At 51.5% G+C, this 16,396-nt stretch overlaps 1 protein-coding gene across 1 annotated transcript in view; it reads left to right on the top strand.

Annotated features, from left to right (window-relative positions):
• Nucleotides 1-9,698: 9,698 nt before the first annotated feature.
• The window catches only part of PHC1 (polyhomeotic homolog 1), a 126,819-nt gene continuing 120,121 nt past the window's right edge, over nucleotides 9,699-16,396 (top strand). The window contains exon 1 of the mRNA XM_086932989.1: nucleotides 9,699-9,853. Within this exon, the coding sequence (XP_086789115.1) occupies nucleotides 9,709-9,853 (145 nt within the window). The 5' untranslated portion in view covers nucleotides 9,699-9,708. The remainder of the gene's footprint in view (nucleotides 9,854-16,396) is intronic.

Here is a 16,396-nt window from a genome sequence, read left to right as displayed (position 1 = left end):
CTCCATGGATGAGTGGCAGTGTGTGAGTGTCTGCATAGGTGTATGAGTGCATATGATACTGTTGTAATGATGAGTGACTGTATGTACGAGTGACCTTATGGGTGAATGAATGAATGAATGTGTGTGCAGACGTAGGAAGCAGTGAGTGCGTATGTAGTAAATGGTATTGGTGTGTCAATAGTTTCAAAAATGATACTCTGTATTTTACACTAGGTGTAACAGAGGTTATATTAGAGTGTAAGGAGGTGCATTGTATTATCACATGAAGTATATCATCAGTGGTGTGATCATTGATGTTAAATGAGCTGTCATCAGTGATGTCATCAGTGATGTCACTGACCATGTCATGAATGATGTAATATGTGACATCATCAGCATTGGATTGCGGATGCGTGAAATATATAGTTAGTGCAACTAACTATATGTGGAATTTCATTGGTTTTATATCAATAAAATGTCCAGCTAACTATATAGGAGGGTATCCTTTCGGAGGTACGTCATAAAAGACTAATGCAGACTTCTCCTTATTGTTAAATATATGCACATAATATAAAATATATGAAAACTGTAACATTTCCTCACAACTGATGACACAAGGCACTGTTACAGCCCATGCCCACATTGGCCCCCCAATACAACGATGCAGTTTACACTCTCCCAGTTTGTCAATGATATGCGGTGCAACTTGTGACAATACAAGCCAACGTCACAATCCCCTTTCTCCGAAAGATACTCGTCCCAGTCTCACTTGTAGATCCAACTAATGGTACAGTGGAGGTACTCTAGTCCACAGAGGTACGGCGCATGAAAACCAATCACTACCTCAAATCTGTCTAACATCCAAGCCTTCCTTCCATGTCGTACTTGCCGCTATCCATCTGAAAGTTTCAATGGGAGAAACGCTCTAAATTGAAGGCAGTTTAAAAATGTCTAGCGAGACGATCATGGGAATAGATGTCTGTAAGTGACATTTCCTAACCGAGAAGGTTCTGCTTAGGCAGAGCAGCAGGAAGATGGGTACCTCTATCGAAACCTCAAGAATATGCTGGACAAAACAGCACAAACAAAAAGTCGCGGGCAGGGGAGATTAATGAAGCTAATCAATAAAAGCACTAGAAATGCAAAAAGCCCCTCTTCCTGCGGTAGTGTGAGCTTTCTTTGCCTTTTTAGCAGCAGCCAATAGAGCTCAGAAGTGTTCTACCACTGAACTTCTGTGCTCCTAGAGGTGAAAGCTTACCCACTCCCCGTAAAATAAGGACAGGCCGGTTTAGCTGTACATGAGGCGAAAGAACAACAATGAACAATGAACTGCTGGCCCAGTGAAATGCACCCCTGAAATCCTTCGGCCTTGGCCCCCAGGGAGTGGAGTGGGGGTGTCCAAGTTGTCCCGGAGCAGGCACTGATCTCAGTCCGCAAACTATGAGCAGCGAAGGAAATACAGATACATGAAATGCATTGCCCATCATTTTGGACTCGGACAAAATGAACTCGCACATTTTTTGAAAAGTTAACCTCCTCCACAGAATATTTGGATAGCAATTGCTGTCAAGCCTGGTCCTGCTTAGAGATTATCCCTAGGCGTGTTTTCAGCAGCAGTTCAGTAAACTCGCAGAGACCCATCTCTGTGTTTGTCTCTCTGCTGTGTTTAGGATGAGCCTCCTTTTTAAATTTGCGCGGATGATTACCCTTTCATGCAAAGCGGTTACATTACTAGGGCCTAATCAGCCCAGTTCCCAAGCGCCGCGCCCCATGGAGCTGAAAATTACCGTAGCACCCAGTAAAGTGTAAGTAACCAGCGCGCACAAGGGCACGAGCTGCGCAGAACAAGTAGTAATACCCACTTCATTCATGCTGTGAGAATGGCCGGTGATTTCATGCAGAGCGCGGCTGCGAGAGAAGGGGTTTGAAGAGAGACACTGGACACTGAGCGAGCGGCGGGCTCCTTCTGGTGCCAGACCCCCCCCCCACAGAGACAGGCCCCGGCATAGAGACAGACCCCCCCCCCCCACCTCCGTTATAGAGACAGACCCCACCCTCGGCAGTGACAGACCCCACCCCGACAGAGAGACAGACCCCCTCTCGGATCTGAGCTGCGTTAGAATGACTGATTGTGGAATAGAAGTTATCCCGGCCGCAGCTGCTGTTAATGACCGCTCCGGCGGGCGTTAATAGGCCCCTCAGGGCTCCGCGCGCACAAGGGCACGAGCTGCGCAGAACAAGTAGTAATACCCACTTCATTCATGCTGTGAGAATGGCCGGTGATTTCATGCAGAGCGCGGCTGCTAGAGAAGGGGTTTGAAGAGAGACACTGGACACTGAGCGTGCGGCGGGCTCCTTCTGGTGCCTGCGGTGGTGACAGAGAGCGGGCGCTCTGTGCTTCACGAGGTTGGGAGGGAGAAGTGGCAGCGGGGTAGTGAGTGTGGGCTGCGTGGGCCTTGCGGTTATCACGAGCACCCTGTAAATAAAACAAGCAATATTAAAACAAAACATGCAACTTTTAGAATAAATAAAAAATATACGTTTATTTGTAGTCCTCCCGCTCTGTGCTCTTGATATGAAATCCACTTTAAACAAGGACTATGCGCCGTTGCTGCCAATGAGACAGCGAGTCTACAGCCTGTCTTGATCATGCTGCCTGCACGCGCCAGTAGGCTCTCTAATTGGTTGACAAGGTCCACCAATCACAAAGCCTATTTGGTGGTTGCCAACCAATAGGAGAGCCAAATAGCCGGTGCAGACAGCGTGAACCAACACACTTGTAAATAAAACAAACAATATTTGAAACATGCAACTTTTATAATAAATAAAAAATATACGCTTGATTTTAATACTCCTGCTCTGTGCTCCTGATATAAAATCAGGGGGCAGCGGAAACCACGTCCTTCCGGCCCCGCCCACAACCAGGCGGCGGCCATCTTGAGGCGGCTCGGGCCGCGGCGGTGATCTCGGGGGGCAAAACGAGGGGTGGGCACCCTCGAAATTAAATTTAAAACATTAAAATGAAAGAGAGAAGCCCCCCCCAAACCCCCCCCCCAAAAAAAAAAATCGGGGGTGCGCGCTTATAGATATATAATTGATTTCTCTTCTAATTTTCTCAGGAACTACTGGAGGGATTTACACTATTTAACAAAAAGCGTGATCTGCGTACCAGACACTACCATTTTGACAAGTTTGGTGTAATTCCCTTCAGTGGTTCAAGCTGTAGCAGAGTCTAAAGGTCCTATGGAAATTAACATGGGGAAAACATGTTTTGGGACCCCCCTTTCTTCTCAGCCCCCACTTGACGAATCCCCCCCAATCTTTCAGGGAAGGAGCGGAGCGGAGCGAGCCATCTTCTTTGAGAAATTTGCAAAGATTCATCAACCAGCGCCAAAGTTATTCCCAATAGAATGTTGGGGATTTCCTATGGAAACTAGGTCCTAACTATATATACCTACTGGCTACCGCCAGTAGGTAATATATATATATATATATATATATATATATATATATATATATATACAGGCGCGCAACACCCATTGGGCTCACCGGGCTTCAGCCCCCCCGTCGCCTCCTCTGCCCGGGCTAAGATGACACGCACTAAAATGGTGCAGGAAGGCTGCGCATCCGATCCGAGAATGTGATTGTTTTAATGAATTCTGAGAGGCCCAGCAGCCCGAGCCAGACAGCGAGCCTCTGAACAGTTTCAGCGAGTGAACCCCCCTGCCCTGACCTCTTGTGTATCCTTTAGAGTGGCGCAGAGGTGAAATCCTTGCCTGAAGGCAGGGATTTCACCTAAGCACTTGATGGGTTGTGAGCATGGGGTGTGAAGATGTGCACAGCAGGGGGAAGGCATGGCCAGTTAAGGTGATGCTTTTCCTTTGTAAAGGAATTTCTGCTGGCATCTTAGCCCAGGGTGTGCTGTCTGTGCACTTGTATAGATGTGTATTCCATACAAGTGCACAGACAGCAAACCCTGGGCTATGACGCCAGCAGGAATTAATTTACAAAGGAAAAGCTTCACCTGCACTGGCCATCCCTTTCCCCCTGCTGTCTGTGCATTTGACCCACATTGATCTACACAGTGAGACCTTCGGGAGGGGCTGGATGCCAGGACACAGTGCTGCTGATCAGCCAGACTCCACAGTATAGTATCAGAAGAGCAGGCAGCAGTTTTTTGTGTAAGTTCCAGTAACTTTAATGCATTTTTCAGCACAGCATTACCTACTGCCTGCATATCTAGGTTACTGTGAATGTTGTTCTTGACTTACATACATAGAAACGTCAAAGAGGACAGTCCCCTCCAAATATGCAAATGTAGTGTAAGTTAGTAGTGTTCATTTTTTTTTGGGGTGCTAGTTGGTAATTTTAGAGTTCAGGGTGGGTGTGGGTTTTAGGGTGCCAGTGAGTATTTTTATGGTTCAGGGTGGGTTACCAATTGGGGTGCCAGGGGGTAATTTTAGGGTTCTGAGCGGGTATGGGTTTTGAGGTTCCACGGGGCAATTTTAGGGTTCAGGGTAGGTATGGGTTTTGGGGTGCCAGGGGGCATTTTAGGGTTCAGCGTGGGTATGTGTTTTGGTGTGCCAGGGGTAATTTTAGGGTTCAGGGCAGGTGTGGGTTTTGGGGTGTCAGGGGGCAATTTTAGGGTTCAGGGTGGGTATGGGTTATGGGGTGCCAGGGGGGAATTTATGGTTCAGGGTGGGTATGGGTTATGGGGTGCCGGGGGAATTTATGGTTCAGCATGGGTATGAGTTTTGGGGTGCCAGGGGTAATTTTAGGGCAGGTGTGGGTTTTCGGATGTCAGGGGGCTATTTTAGGGTTCAGGGTGGGTATGGGGTGCCAGGGGACATTTTAGGGTTCAGCATGGGTATGTGTTTTGGTGTACCAGGGGTAATTTTAGGTTTCAGGGCAGGTGTGGGTTTTGGGGTGTCAGGGGGCAATTTTAGGGTTCAGGGTGGGTATGGGTTATCAATCAATCAATCAATCAATCAATCAGTGACACTTATATAGCGCGCTACCTACCCGTAGGGTCTCAAGGCGCTGGGGGGGGGGGGTGCCGCTACTGCTCGAACAGCCAGGTCTTCAGCTTCTTCCTGAAGGAGAGGTGGTCTTGGGTCAGGCGCAGGTCGGTCGGGAGGGTTTTCCAGGTCTTGGCGGCCAGGTAGGAGAAGGACCTTCCTCCCGTAGTCGCTCTTCGGATGCGGGGGACGGCGGCGAGGGCGTGGTTGGCTGATCGGAGGTGGCGTTTGGGAGCGTAGAAGTCGATTCGGCTGTTGAGGTAGCTCGGGCCCTGGTCGTGTAGGGCTTTGTGTGCGTGGGTGAGGAGGCGGAAGGTGATTCTTTTGTTGACGGGGAGCCAGTGGAGGTCTCTCAGATGTCCGGTGATGTGGCTGTTTCGTGGGATGTCGAGGATGAGTCTGGCTGAGGCGTTCTGGATCCGCTGGAGTCTCTTCTGGAGCTTGGCGGTGGTACCGGCGTAGAGGGCGTTGCCGTAGTCCAGTCGGCTGGTGACGAGGGCCTGGGTGACGGTCTTCCTGGTCTCGGAGGGGATCCACCAGAAGATCTTTCGTAGCATGCGTAGGATGTTGAAGCACGCCGAGGAGACGTTGTTGACTTGCCTGGTCATGGAGAGGGAGGAGTCCAGGATGAAGCCCAGGTTGCGTGCATGGTCTGTCGGTTTGGGTGCGGTGCCCAGGGCGGGAGGCCACCAGGAGTCGTCCCAGGCGGAGGGTGAAGAGCCCAGGATGAGGACCTCCGTCTTGTCAGAGTTCAGTTTCAGGCGGCTGGTCGTCATCCACTCGGCTACCTCTTTCATCCCATCGTGCAGGTTGGCTCTGGCGGAGGCGGGGTCGTTGGTCAGGGAGAGGATCAGCTGGGTGTCGTCGGCGTAGGAGATTATGCTGAGGTTGTGTTTGCGTACGATGGCCGCGAGGGGGCTCATGTAGATGTTGAAGAGGGTGGGGCTCAGAGATGACCCTTGAGGGACGCCGCAGATGACTTCGGAGGCCTCTGACTTGTACGGTGGTAGGCGGACTCTCTGTGTTCTTCCGTCGAGGAAGGAGATGATCCATTCCAGCGCCTTGTCCTGGATTCCGACGTTGCTGAGGCGCTGTACTAGGGTGCGGTGGCAGACAGTGTCGAATGCCGCGGAGAGGTCTAGGAGGATGAGGGCCGCTGTTTCTCCATTGTCCATCAGGGCTCGGGTGTCATCGGTGGCGGCGATGAGGGCGGTCTCGGTGTTGTGATTGGCTCGGAAGCCTGACTGTGAGGGGTCGAGGGATCCGTTCGTCTCGAGGAAGGCGGCCATCTGCTTGTTGACGGTCTTCTCGATGACTTTGGCTGGAAACGGGAGGAGCTAGATGGGGCGGTAGTTCTTGAGTTCGGTGGGGTCCGCTGTTGGTTTCTTGAGGAGAGCGCTGAGTTTGGCGTGTTTCCAGCTCTCAGGGAAGGTGGCGGTGTCGAAGGAGGTGTTGATGATGTCCCGCAGGTGGGGTGCGATGACAGCGTCAGCCTTGTTGAAGACGTGGTGAGGGCAGGGGTCGGTCGGTGATCCGGAGTGGATGGAGTTCATTGTGCGTATGGTGTCTTCGGTGCTGATCGGGGTCCAGGCGTGGAGGGTGGTGGTGGGGGGTGGTTGTTCGGTCATGGTGTGCGTTGGTTGGTTGTTGAAGCTGTTGTGTATGTCCGCGATCTTGTTGTGGAAGTATGAAGCGAGGGAGTTGCAGAGGTCTTGCGATGGGGTGATGTCGTTGTTCCCTGCGCTGGGGTTGGAGAGCTCTTTCACGATGTTGAAGAGCTCCTTGCAGTTGTGTGCGTTGTTGTCCAACCGGTCCTTGAATGCTGTTTTCTTGGCGGCGTGGATCAGCTGGTGGTGCTTCCGGGTGGCAAGCTTGAGGGAGGTCCTGTTGTCCGGTGTAGGTTCCCTTCTCCAGACTTTCTCGAGGGCTCGGCAGTTCTTCTTGGAGCTCTTGAGTTCGTCGGTGAACCACGGGGCTTTCTTGCTGCCGGGTCTGCTGGGCGGGGTCCTCAGCGGGGCGAGCTCGTCCGCGCAGTTGCTGATCCACTTCGTGAGGTTGTCGGCGGCCTGGCTGGGGTTCGCTGAGCTGGCAGGAGGGTGCTGGCTCAGGGAGGTGGCAAGCTGGTCTGCTGTGATCTTGTTCCAGCTTCTGCGGGCGGCCTGTTGCTGGTGGCGGTGGGTCGTCGTTCTCTTGAAGGTGAAGTGGACGCAGCTGTGGTCCGTCCATTGAAGCTCTGTGACATGGCTGAAGTCGATGTCTGGGCTGGAGGAGAAGACTGCGTCCAGTGTGTGTCCGGCGAGGTGGGTGGGGGTGGACACCAGTTGCTTGAGTCCAAGATTGGCGAGGTTGTCGAGCAGGGTGCTGGTGTTGCGGTTGTTGTTGTTCTCCAGGTGGAAGTTGAGGTCGCCTAGGAGGATGTAGTCAGCGGAGGGGAGGGCATGCGGGCTGACGAAGTCGGCGATGTCCTCGCTGAATTGTGTGCGTGGTCCCGGGGGTCGGTAGATCAGGGTGCCTCTGAGGGTGGTGTTCGGGCTGGTGTGGATCTGGAAATGCAGGTGTTCGGCGGTGTTCAGGGTGTTGTCGGTGCTGGTCGTGAGACGGATGGTGTTCCTGTGGATGATGGCGATGCCTCCTCCCATCTGGTTGGCGTTGCGGTCCCTCCGGACGATCTTGTATCCCTCTGGGATAGCGATGGCGATGTCGGGAGCTGAAGAGGCGTTCATCCAGGTCTCCGTGAGGAAGGCGACGTCAGGGGCTGTGGCGTCTAGGAGGTTCCAGAGTTCGATGGCGTATCTGTGGACGGAGCGGGTGTTGAGCAGGATGCACTTGAGGTGGGTGCTGCTGGCGTTCGACTTGGCGGGTGCTGGTGCGAGGCAGGTCCGGATGCAGGTGAACTTGCAGGCGTGGCAGCTGAAGGGTCCGTGGGTGCGCCGTGGAGTGGCTTGATGGCATTCTGGGAGTCGGCCGGTGTTGAGTGCGATGAGGGTGGCGGCGGAGTACGTCTGGCGGGTCGGCCGGGGTGTTCGGGGGCCAGGGGTCCTGGCGCTGGTCGCGATCCGGTCGCGGACGGGCGCAGACGGGCTTACCTTTGGCGCGCCTTCGGCGCACAATCGGCGCGCCCGCTGCGCGTGGGTATGTGTTTTGGTGTGCCTGGGGTAATTGTAAGATTCAGGGTGAGTATGGGTTTTGCGGGGCAATGCATCAGACTAACAAAAATGTGTGCTTTAATTGTTGTCCAGTTTCAAATGCAGAATTCACCACATTTTTTTCTCAGCTTGACCTGAGCATTAACCGATCCTGATTATCTGCCATTTTAGCTCCGCCCCATTGATTTACATTAGCCACGCCCCTTCATCTGCCATGTTAGCCCCCCCCCGAAATTAAGACCTAGTTGCGCCCCTGTATATATATATATATATATATATATATATATCAAAAACGAGTTGCCCACAAATGAGGAGGTCACACAAGGAAGGGATCACGCACACAAACCGCTGGCAGCAGACCCTTTAGCCAGCCATCCATCCCAATGCTGTATGATTGCCAAACGCGTTTCGAGCATGTAATGCTCTTGGTCACTGGCTCTCCCCCACGAATATGCTGGAAAAACAGTTTTCAGGTGCTCGAAACGCGTTTGGCAATCATACAGCATTGGGATGGATGGCTGGCTAAAGGGTCTGCTGCCAGCGGTTTGTGTGCGTGATCCCTTCCTTGTGTGACCTCCTCATTTGTGGGCAACTCGTGTTTGATGTTCAGCGGCAGCCCAGCCGCGAGAAGGTCCCACCGCTCAAGTTGGCGGATCTGCAGCGCTCTACATGCCGAGCGCAGGTGGAATCGAAGGGAGCCTGGCTACTGGATTATCATTGGCAGGCTTAGAAGCGGCACTCTCATCCCATGTGCCCACTTGGGTATACATTATATGAACTCTCCTTGTGGCAATACAGTACCCAATCGGGTTTAACAGGAACTTTGAGTCAGCAGCGATGGGCAAAACTACATAGACCAGCATGCCCTGCTTTGCAACGCCCACAAGGGCGGGACTGTATAATTGAATAAAATGATGTTCCACCTGAAAACTTTTTTTCCAGCATATTCGTGGGGGAGAGCCAGTGACCAAGAGCATTACATGCTCGAAACGCGTTTGGCAATCATACAGCATTGGGATGGATGGCTGGCTAAAGGGTCTGCTGCCAGCGGTTTGTGTGCGTAATCCCTTCCTTGTGTGACCTCCTCATTTGTGGGCAACTCGTGTTTGATATATATATATATATATATATATATATATATATATATATATATATATATATATATATATATATACACACGCACAGACACACATACGAGTACAGCACTCTTGCAGGTCATGTTAAAATATTTACAAAAACCAAGTAAAATTAATAAGATGAAATGAAAGAGGTGCTCACAAAAACTGCCTTTCCCCCATTGTTTCTGGATGAGAGGCGAGCTACAGGCATACAACGTTGTATTTGAACTTAGGATAACATTCTAAATCGTAACCGTACTGACAAGCGTTACTTAGTCTTGTGCATTGGCACTTGTGGGAAGGCGACAAGCCGCTAAGTCTACAATTGGTGCTATTTAATGGATTTGCGCCGTGTACTTTGAATAAAGACCCATCTGACACCACACACAAAAAAAATCCGTTCGGGTGTGTCACGTGACCCGGAAATAGACGCATTGTAGACCGGAAATGACGCGTATGCTGGCCAGAGGCAGACACAACAAGACAGAGGAGCGGTCCCGGCCACAGCCTCCGGCGCGGAGTGGTGGAGGCGGCGCTGCGGGGTCTCCCGGGGGCGCTGCAGGGGCGCGAGGGGCTCGCGGGCTCGAGAGAGGTAACGGCGCGCGCGCGGGGGCTGCAGGCGGCTCGGTAGGGACGGGATACCTTCAGACATTGTGAGTGGACCGTATCACAACCGGGGGAGGGCGACAGCCAATGGGGAGGGGCTGTCAGTGGGGCGTGCGGTCCACCTGCCAATGAGGAGCCGAGGGCCCATGAGTGTCTGCGGGCAGCAACAAATGACAGGAATTTATGGCCCCTCTATCATCAGCATGTTTGTTTTGCAGCTCCAGGAGGGAGTGCGCCCTTCACCGTTCAGCTAGTCGCACTTTGGTTACTTTCTCCTTAAACAGTATATTCACTCCTTACTCTACCAATGTCACCAATAACTCATTCACCCAGCATCCTTTCACTTTTCAATCCACCCACGTAACCAGTCGGTTATTGTCCGGCCTTTGAGGCCTCATCTATTTCTCAGTGTTTCCCATACCCAGTGGTTTATCTCCGCATCCACCAGAGCCCCCGCCCAATCGTTAATCCTCTCACCTATAAGAACATATTTCACCTCCTTTCTTGCCATGAACACACAGGTTCATTATGTGTTTACACAACCATCAGTTCACCCACCTGTCCTTACGTCCTCCATTTCCTCTTCTCATGAATTTATTTATCAAACTTTCGAACTATAAATACCTGTTGAGGGCAATTCGTTCTATCAGTCCAGAAACTCATCGATTTATTCCTACGTGTGCGTGTATGCTCTTTCATCAGTTTAGCTGCATGTCAATCTGTCCAGCTGTCTGGTTTGCATATTCGCCCATCCAATCACCGATTGTCCTGCCACATATTACCATATCCATGCAGCGCAAACCAGTCTCACCCACTCCTGTTGGTTAATTTGTCTATTAGTCTGTCATTTTATTCGTCAGCCCATCTATTTCACTTGCTTCTTTGTGGAATTGCTTGCTGGATCAGCGCACTCATTGGTATGCCCATAGGTGTCCTCCTCCTCCTTGCACCAGTACATTCATTGATTTTGTTGGCCGGTTGCCTGTTTGTTTGCGTGCTCCTTGATTTGTCCTTCTGCTGTTTGTTTCTTTGTCAATCACTTCCCTATTCTGTTTGCTGCTCCCCCCCAGTCTGTCAGGTGGTTTTCTTGTCTATCCTTTCATTGATATACTTATATGTTAGCTAGCTAGTATATACATTGATTCTCAGTGCTCTCTGATTTTTAACCTGCCACCTTTTTTTGTTTGTCATCTCACCAGTCTGTTTGGCACTTTGTACATTTGTCCTTTGGTGCACACAACAATCAGCTGGTCTGTCCTTTTGCATGCCAGTTCCTCCAACTGTGGGAAAATTCAGCCGTCCTTATGCTAGTTTTCTCATTTGCCTGGCTTTATTCTCTCACGTCTCTTCCTGGGTTCACTTACACTTCTTTTTTCTTTCAGTCCTCTTATTGACTTCTTGTACTCCCCTATCAGTTTACTTGCATATATGGTGTGTTTTCTTATCCACCTACACCTGCCTATAGACAGTATCCTAAAAAGATCAAATTGAACAGTAACACATGGAATTGGTTGGAGTTAGCAGCCACAGACCAGATTCTTTTGGTACATCAATCAACCTATTTCGCTTGACTTACTTTCTGTGTATAAGTGTTCCGGGTTTATTTAAAAAGAAGCTGAAAACATGGTTATTTAAGTAAACTGTGCATGTTCTGGCCTAACCGTACTGTAGGTATTGCGCCGGGACTCTCCTTGGAGTAGCTGTGCGCACTATAAGTGCAGTTAATGATAATAAATTGTTCTTTCTGCTGTCTTCTATCTCTAATTGCTATTTAATAGGTGCAAATAGGTCTCTGAATGTCTGTCTTAGAGCCCCGAAAGGATCCTAGGGATTTTGTTCCTTTTACCGCACTAGATTGTGACTGCTTGCATTTGACTAAAGGGAATGTCCTGAATCTGCAACTGGTGACTACTTATCAATTGAACCATAAGTACTAGGACATCACACCTTAAAAGATGCTCCTTCAGACTAACCGTAAATTGAAATTTAACTTTGCCAGCCTGTGAACTTGCAGGTCCAGCGAGTACAGAAACTTTTATGTGTCTCTCAACATGAATGTTTTGACTTTTTACCTTGTTCATGAGATACGAGCCTCTGAGCATGAGAAAGCTGTTGTGGAATTTTGTTGGGAGTTGATCTTCATCTAGCCACCCCGCCTCACTGTTTGACCTTAGACCAGTTGGAGCATTAAAGGTTATGGTAGGGAGACTGTGAGCAGTGCCCAGGGAAAACAGATTCCCAGATCCCTGATAGTTTTATTAATTTGAACACCAAGAACTTGCCTTTAGCTCACTAAGTGAATTTTAATGACTTAATTGGGACGTATTTCCATTTAAGATTGTAGTTTTCCTGCCATTTTTGGGTCTGTTTTGAGGAAAACTCAATTACACAGACTGAGACCATTTGTTGTATCTTGTTTTGGTCATGACTTCCAAGAAACTAGGTCAGAAGGCAGACAAACTTGATACATTGTAGTTGTCTGTGTATTTTCCCACTCTTTGTCCATTGTATTTCAACTGTCAGTCAGCAATGGAGGGGTGATGGGGAGTTAAGATCTGTCCGTCACCCTCCATATAATTAACACTAAAAACAAGGCGAGACCGGATCTATTTTGTATGTGTGGACGTATCAAACCCACTTGGCTGTACTGATTGGTTCTGTGGAATTCATTAGAAGAACCCAGAACTTTCACCCACAGTTGTGGCATGCTTCATTGTCTGGTTTCCGCTCCTCACCCCAGACCTGCATGGCGTCTGAGGTGGGCTGTCTCTCTTTGGAAGACCTTGTACCTAAACAATAGGAGGGTGGAGGTTGGGAAATAGTAATCACAACACCAGAGACTAGGGGAGAATCAACAGATGCCAAATTCTGAAGGCCAACTGAGGTGGTGCTGAGTGATGCTCGGGTGGTGCTGAGTGATGCTCGGGTGGTGCTGAGTGATGCTCGGGTGGTGCTGAGTGATGCTCGGGTGGTGCTGAGTGATGCTCGGGTGGTGCTGAGTGATGCTCGGGTGGTGCTCTGAGTGATGCTCGGGTGGCTCTGAGTGATGCTCGGGTGGCTCTGAGTGATGCTCGGGTGGCTCTGAGTGATGCTCGGGTGGCTCTGAGTGATGCTCGGGTGGCTCTGAGTGATGCTCGGGTGGCTCTGAGTGATGCTCGGGTGGCTCTGAGTGATGCTCGGGTGGCTCTGAGTGATGCTCGGGTGGCTCTGAGTGATGCTCGGGTGGCTCTGAGTGATGCTCGGGTGGCGCTGAGTGATGCTCGGGTGGCGCTGAGTGATATTTAGGTAATGCTGAGGTGATGCTGAGTGATACTGAGGTGGTGCTGAGTTATGCTGTGGTGCTTGGTGGCGCTGCGCTGGTGCTGAAGTGGGACTGCGCTGGTGCTGAAGTGGGACTGCGCTGGTGCTGAAGTGGGACTGCGCTGGTGCTGAAGTGGGACTGCGCTGGTGCTGAAGTGGGACTGCGCTGGTGCTGAAGTGGGACTGCGCTGGTGCTGAAGTGGGACTGCGCTGGTGCTGAAGTGGGACTGCGCTGGTGCTGAAGTGGGACTGCGCTGGTGCTGAAGTGGGGCTGCGCTGGTGCTGAAGTGGGGCTGCGCTGGTGCTGAAGTGGGGCTGCGCTGGTGCTGAAGTGTAATGTAATGTAATGTATGTATGTAATGTAATGTAATGTATAGGCATTTATATAGCGCACTACTTACCCGGAGGGTCCCAAGGTGCTTCGACCGCTGCAAAACCCTTCCTGGCTTCCCTGAGAGATGGTCCCTTATTGGCTATCTCCAGGGTGAGACCAGGCATCCCCGGCGGTCTGGTGGGGCCGTTAGTGAAGATGAGGCAAGCTAATGCCCAGAGTTGCAGAGTGTGATCGCTGATCAGAGTAGGCACCGAGGCGAGAGAATTATCGAGTCCGCTGACCCTGGTCCAGAAACCTGCCGGGAATCGAACCCTGGTCCCGGGCCGTCCTCTGCTCTCGGGTCTGCCGCCTCTAACCAGTGAGCCACACTACTTCACAGTGGGGCTACACTGGGGATAGTGCACTGATGCGGAGGTGGTGCTGTGCTAATGCCAAGATGGTGCTATGCTGATGTTGAGGTGGGGCTGCTGCACAGGTGATGAGAGGGTCCTGCACTGGTGGGGGTGCACTGACGTGGAGTTGGTGCTGTGCTGAAGTTGTGCTGTGCTGATGATGAGATGTGTTGAGTGATGCTGTGGCAGTGCCAAGTCATGCTGAGGTTGTGGTGCTGTGCTGGTTCTCAGGTGGTATTGAGTGATTCTGAGGTGGTGCCTGGTGATGCTGGGGTGGTGTCAAGTGATTCAGGGGTGGTGCAGAGTGCTGCTGGTACTCAGGTGGTAATGTGCAGTAGGTGATGTGTAGATTCTGAAGTGGTTCTGAGTTTGGCTGAGTTGCCTTTGAGGTGGTGCTGTGCTGTTGTTGAGGTGATGTACTGATGAGGAGGTGGTGCTGTCCTGATGCTGAGATGGTGCTGTGCTGATGCTAGGGCAGAGCTGAGTGATGCTGAGGCAGTGCTGAGTGATGCTGAGGTGGTGGTGCGGCTCTGGTGCTGAGGTGGGGCTGAGTGATTCTGAGATGGTGTTGTGCTGAGGTGATGCGCTGATGCAGAGGTGGTGCTGCCTTAGTGCTGAGGAGGGCCTGCGCTGGTAGTGGCGCACTAATGCGAAGGTGGTGCTGTGCTGATGCCAAGGTGGAGCTGTGCTGAGGTGGTGCTGTGCTGATGTTGAGATTGGGCTGGTACTGCACTAGTGGCAGTGCACATATGAGGATGTGGTGCTTTGCTGATGTGGTGCTATTCAGCTGATACTGAGGTGCTGCTGATGTGGTGCCAAGTGATGCTGAGGTGCTGCTGAGTGATGTTGGTGCTGAGTTAGTGCTGTGTTGAGGTGGTGCTGTACAGATGCTGAAGTGCTGCTGCGTTATTGCTAAATTTGTGCTGTGGTGGGGCTGCGCTGGTGCTGAAGTAGGGAAGCTCTGGTGGTAGTGCACTGATGTGGAGGTGGTGCAGTGCTGATGCTGAGATGGTGTGGTGATGCTGCTCTGGTGCTGAGTTGGACCTGCACTGGTGGTGGTGCACTGATGAGGTGGTGCAGAGATATTGCTGTGGCTGAGTGATGCTGATGTTGTGGTGTACTTGTGCAGAGGTGGTGCTCAGGTGGTGCTGTGTGATGCTTTGGTGGTGCCCAGATAGAGTTGTGCTTGGTGCTCAGGTAGTGCTGAGCGATGCAGAGTTGGTGCTGCGCTGGTACGCAGGTGTTGCTGCGCTAATGCTGAATTGGTGCTGAGCGGGTGGTGGTGCACTGATGAAGAGGTGGTACTGTGGAGTTGTTGAGGGATACTAAGAAGAGGCGCTGGTGCTGAGGTGGTGCTTAGTGATGCTGTTGTGGTGCGCTGATGCTGAGGTGTTGTTGCAATGGTGGTGATGCACTGATGCAGAGGTGGTGCTGCACTGGTGTTGTGCTGATGGTAGTGCCCTTAGGTGGTGCTGTGCTGATTCTGAGTTGGTGCTGTGCTGGTGTTGTCTAATTGGCATTCTCATTCCTGATTAAGCGCCCAGTTTCCAGCGTAGCGCTCCGCATTTGCCTAGTTAATTGCAGATATTTGGTCCTACGTGCATTGCGCTGTTTACTGTAGTTGACCATTTCAGGCTTTACAATATTTATTGCTGACCTGTGTGCATAGCGCTGCTGTTTTGAGTCCTCGCATTTGTTGATGTGTATTTACATTGCCCTCGCATAGCGTCCTGTTGTTGTTTGTGAGCCCACCATTTTGTTGTGCCTGCAGCCCGTCCCTCCCCCTTCGCTAACGCCTCCCAGCTCACCCTCCCACCCACGAAGTACTAGGAACAACTCGGCTGAGGAGCCCCTGTGACCAGCTGAACTCCACGTGAAGCGGTTGCTCCTGCCCACCTCCCGACCTACAAGCGCCACTGTGGTATCGTAGCGCTGACTATCCACTGGCATTATCATTTCTAATTGGCATTCTCATTCCTGATTAAGCGCCCAGTTTCCAGCGTAGCGCTCCGCATTTGCGTAGTTAATTGCAGATATTTGGTCCTACGTGCATTGCGCTGTTTACTGTAGTTGACCATTTCAGGCTTTACAATATTTATTGCTTACCTGTGTGCATAGCGCTGCTGTTTTGAGTCCTCGCATTTGTTGATGTGTATTTACATTGCCCTCGCATAGCGTCCTGTTGTTTGTGAGCCCACCATTTTGTTGTGCCTGCAGCCCGTCCCTCCCCCTTCGCTAACGCCTCCCAGCTCACCCTCCCACGCTCCGCCCCCCTCCACTTCCCAACTTATGTCAGTAGGACCTACGCGCAGCGATCGCGCGCCGAAGGTGCGCCAAAGGTAAGCCCGTCTACGCCAGTCCTCGCCAAGGCCGCGCCCAGCACCAGACCCCCTGGTCCATGCAATGCCCAGCCCTCCCGCATTACATACGACGCCTCCACCCTCCTAGCCCTTAACCCCGGCCGACTCCCCAACTGCGCCCAAGCCGCTCCCGGACACACCCA

The sequence above is a fragment of the Lissotriton vulgaris genome, chromosome 7, assembly GCF_964263255.1.
Source record: "Lissotriton vulgaris chromosome 7, aLisVul1.2, whole genome shotgun sequence".
NCBI lineage: Eukaryota > Metazoa > Chordata > Amphibia > Caudata > Salamandridae > Lissotriton > Lissotriton vulgaris.
The sequence above is the reverse complement of the archived record's forward strand: the minus strand, read 5'-3'. Positions and strand labels throughout refer to the sequence as shown.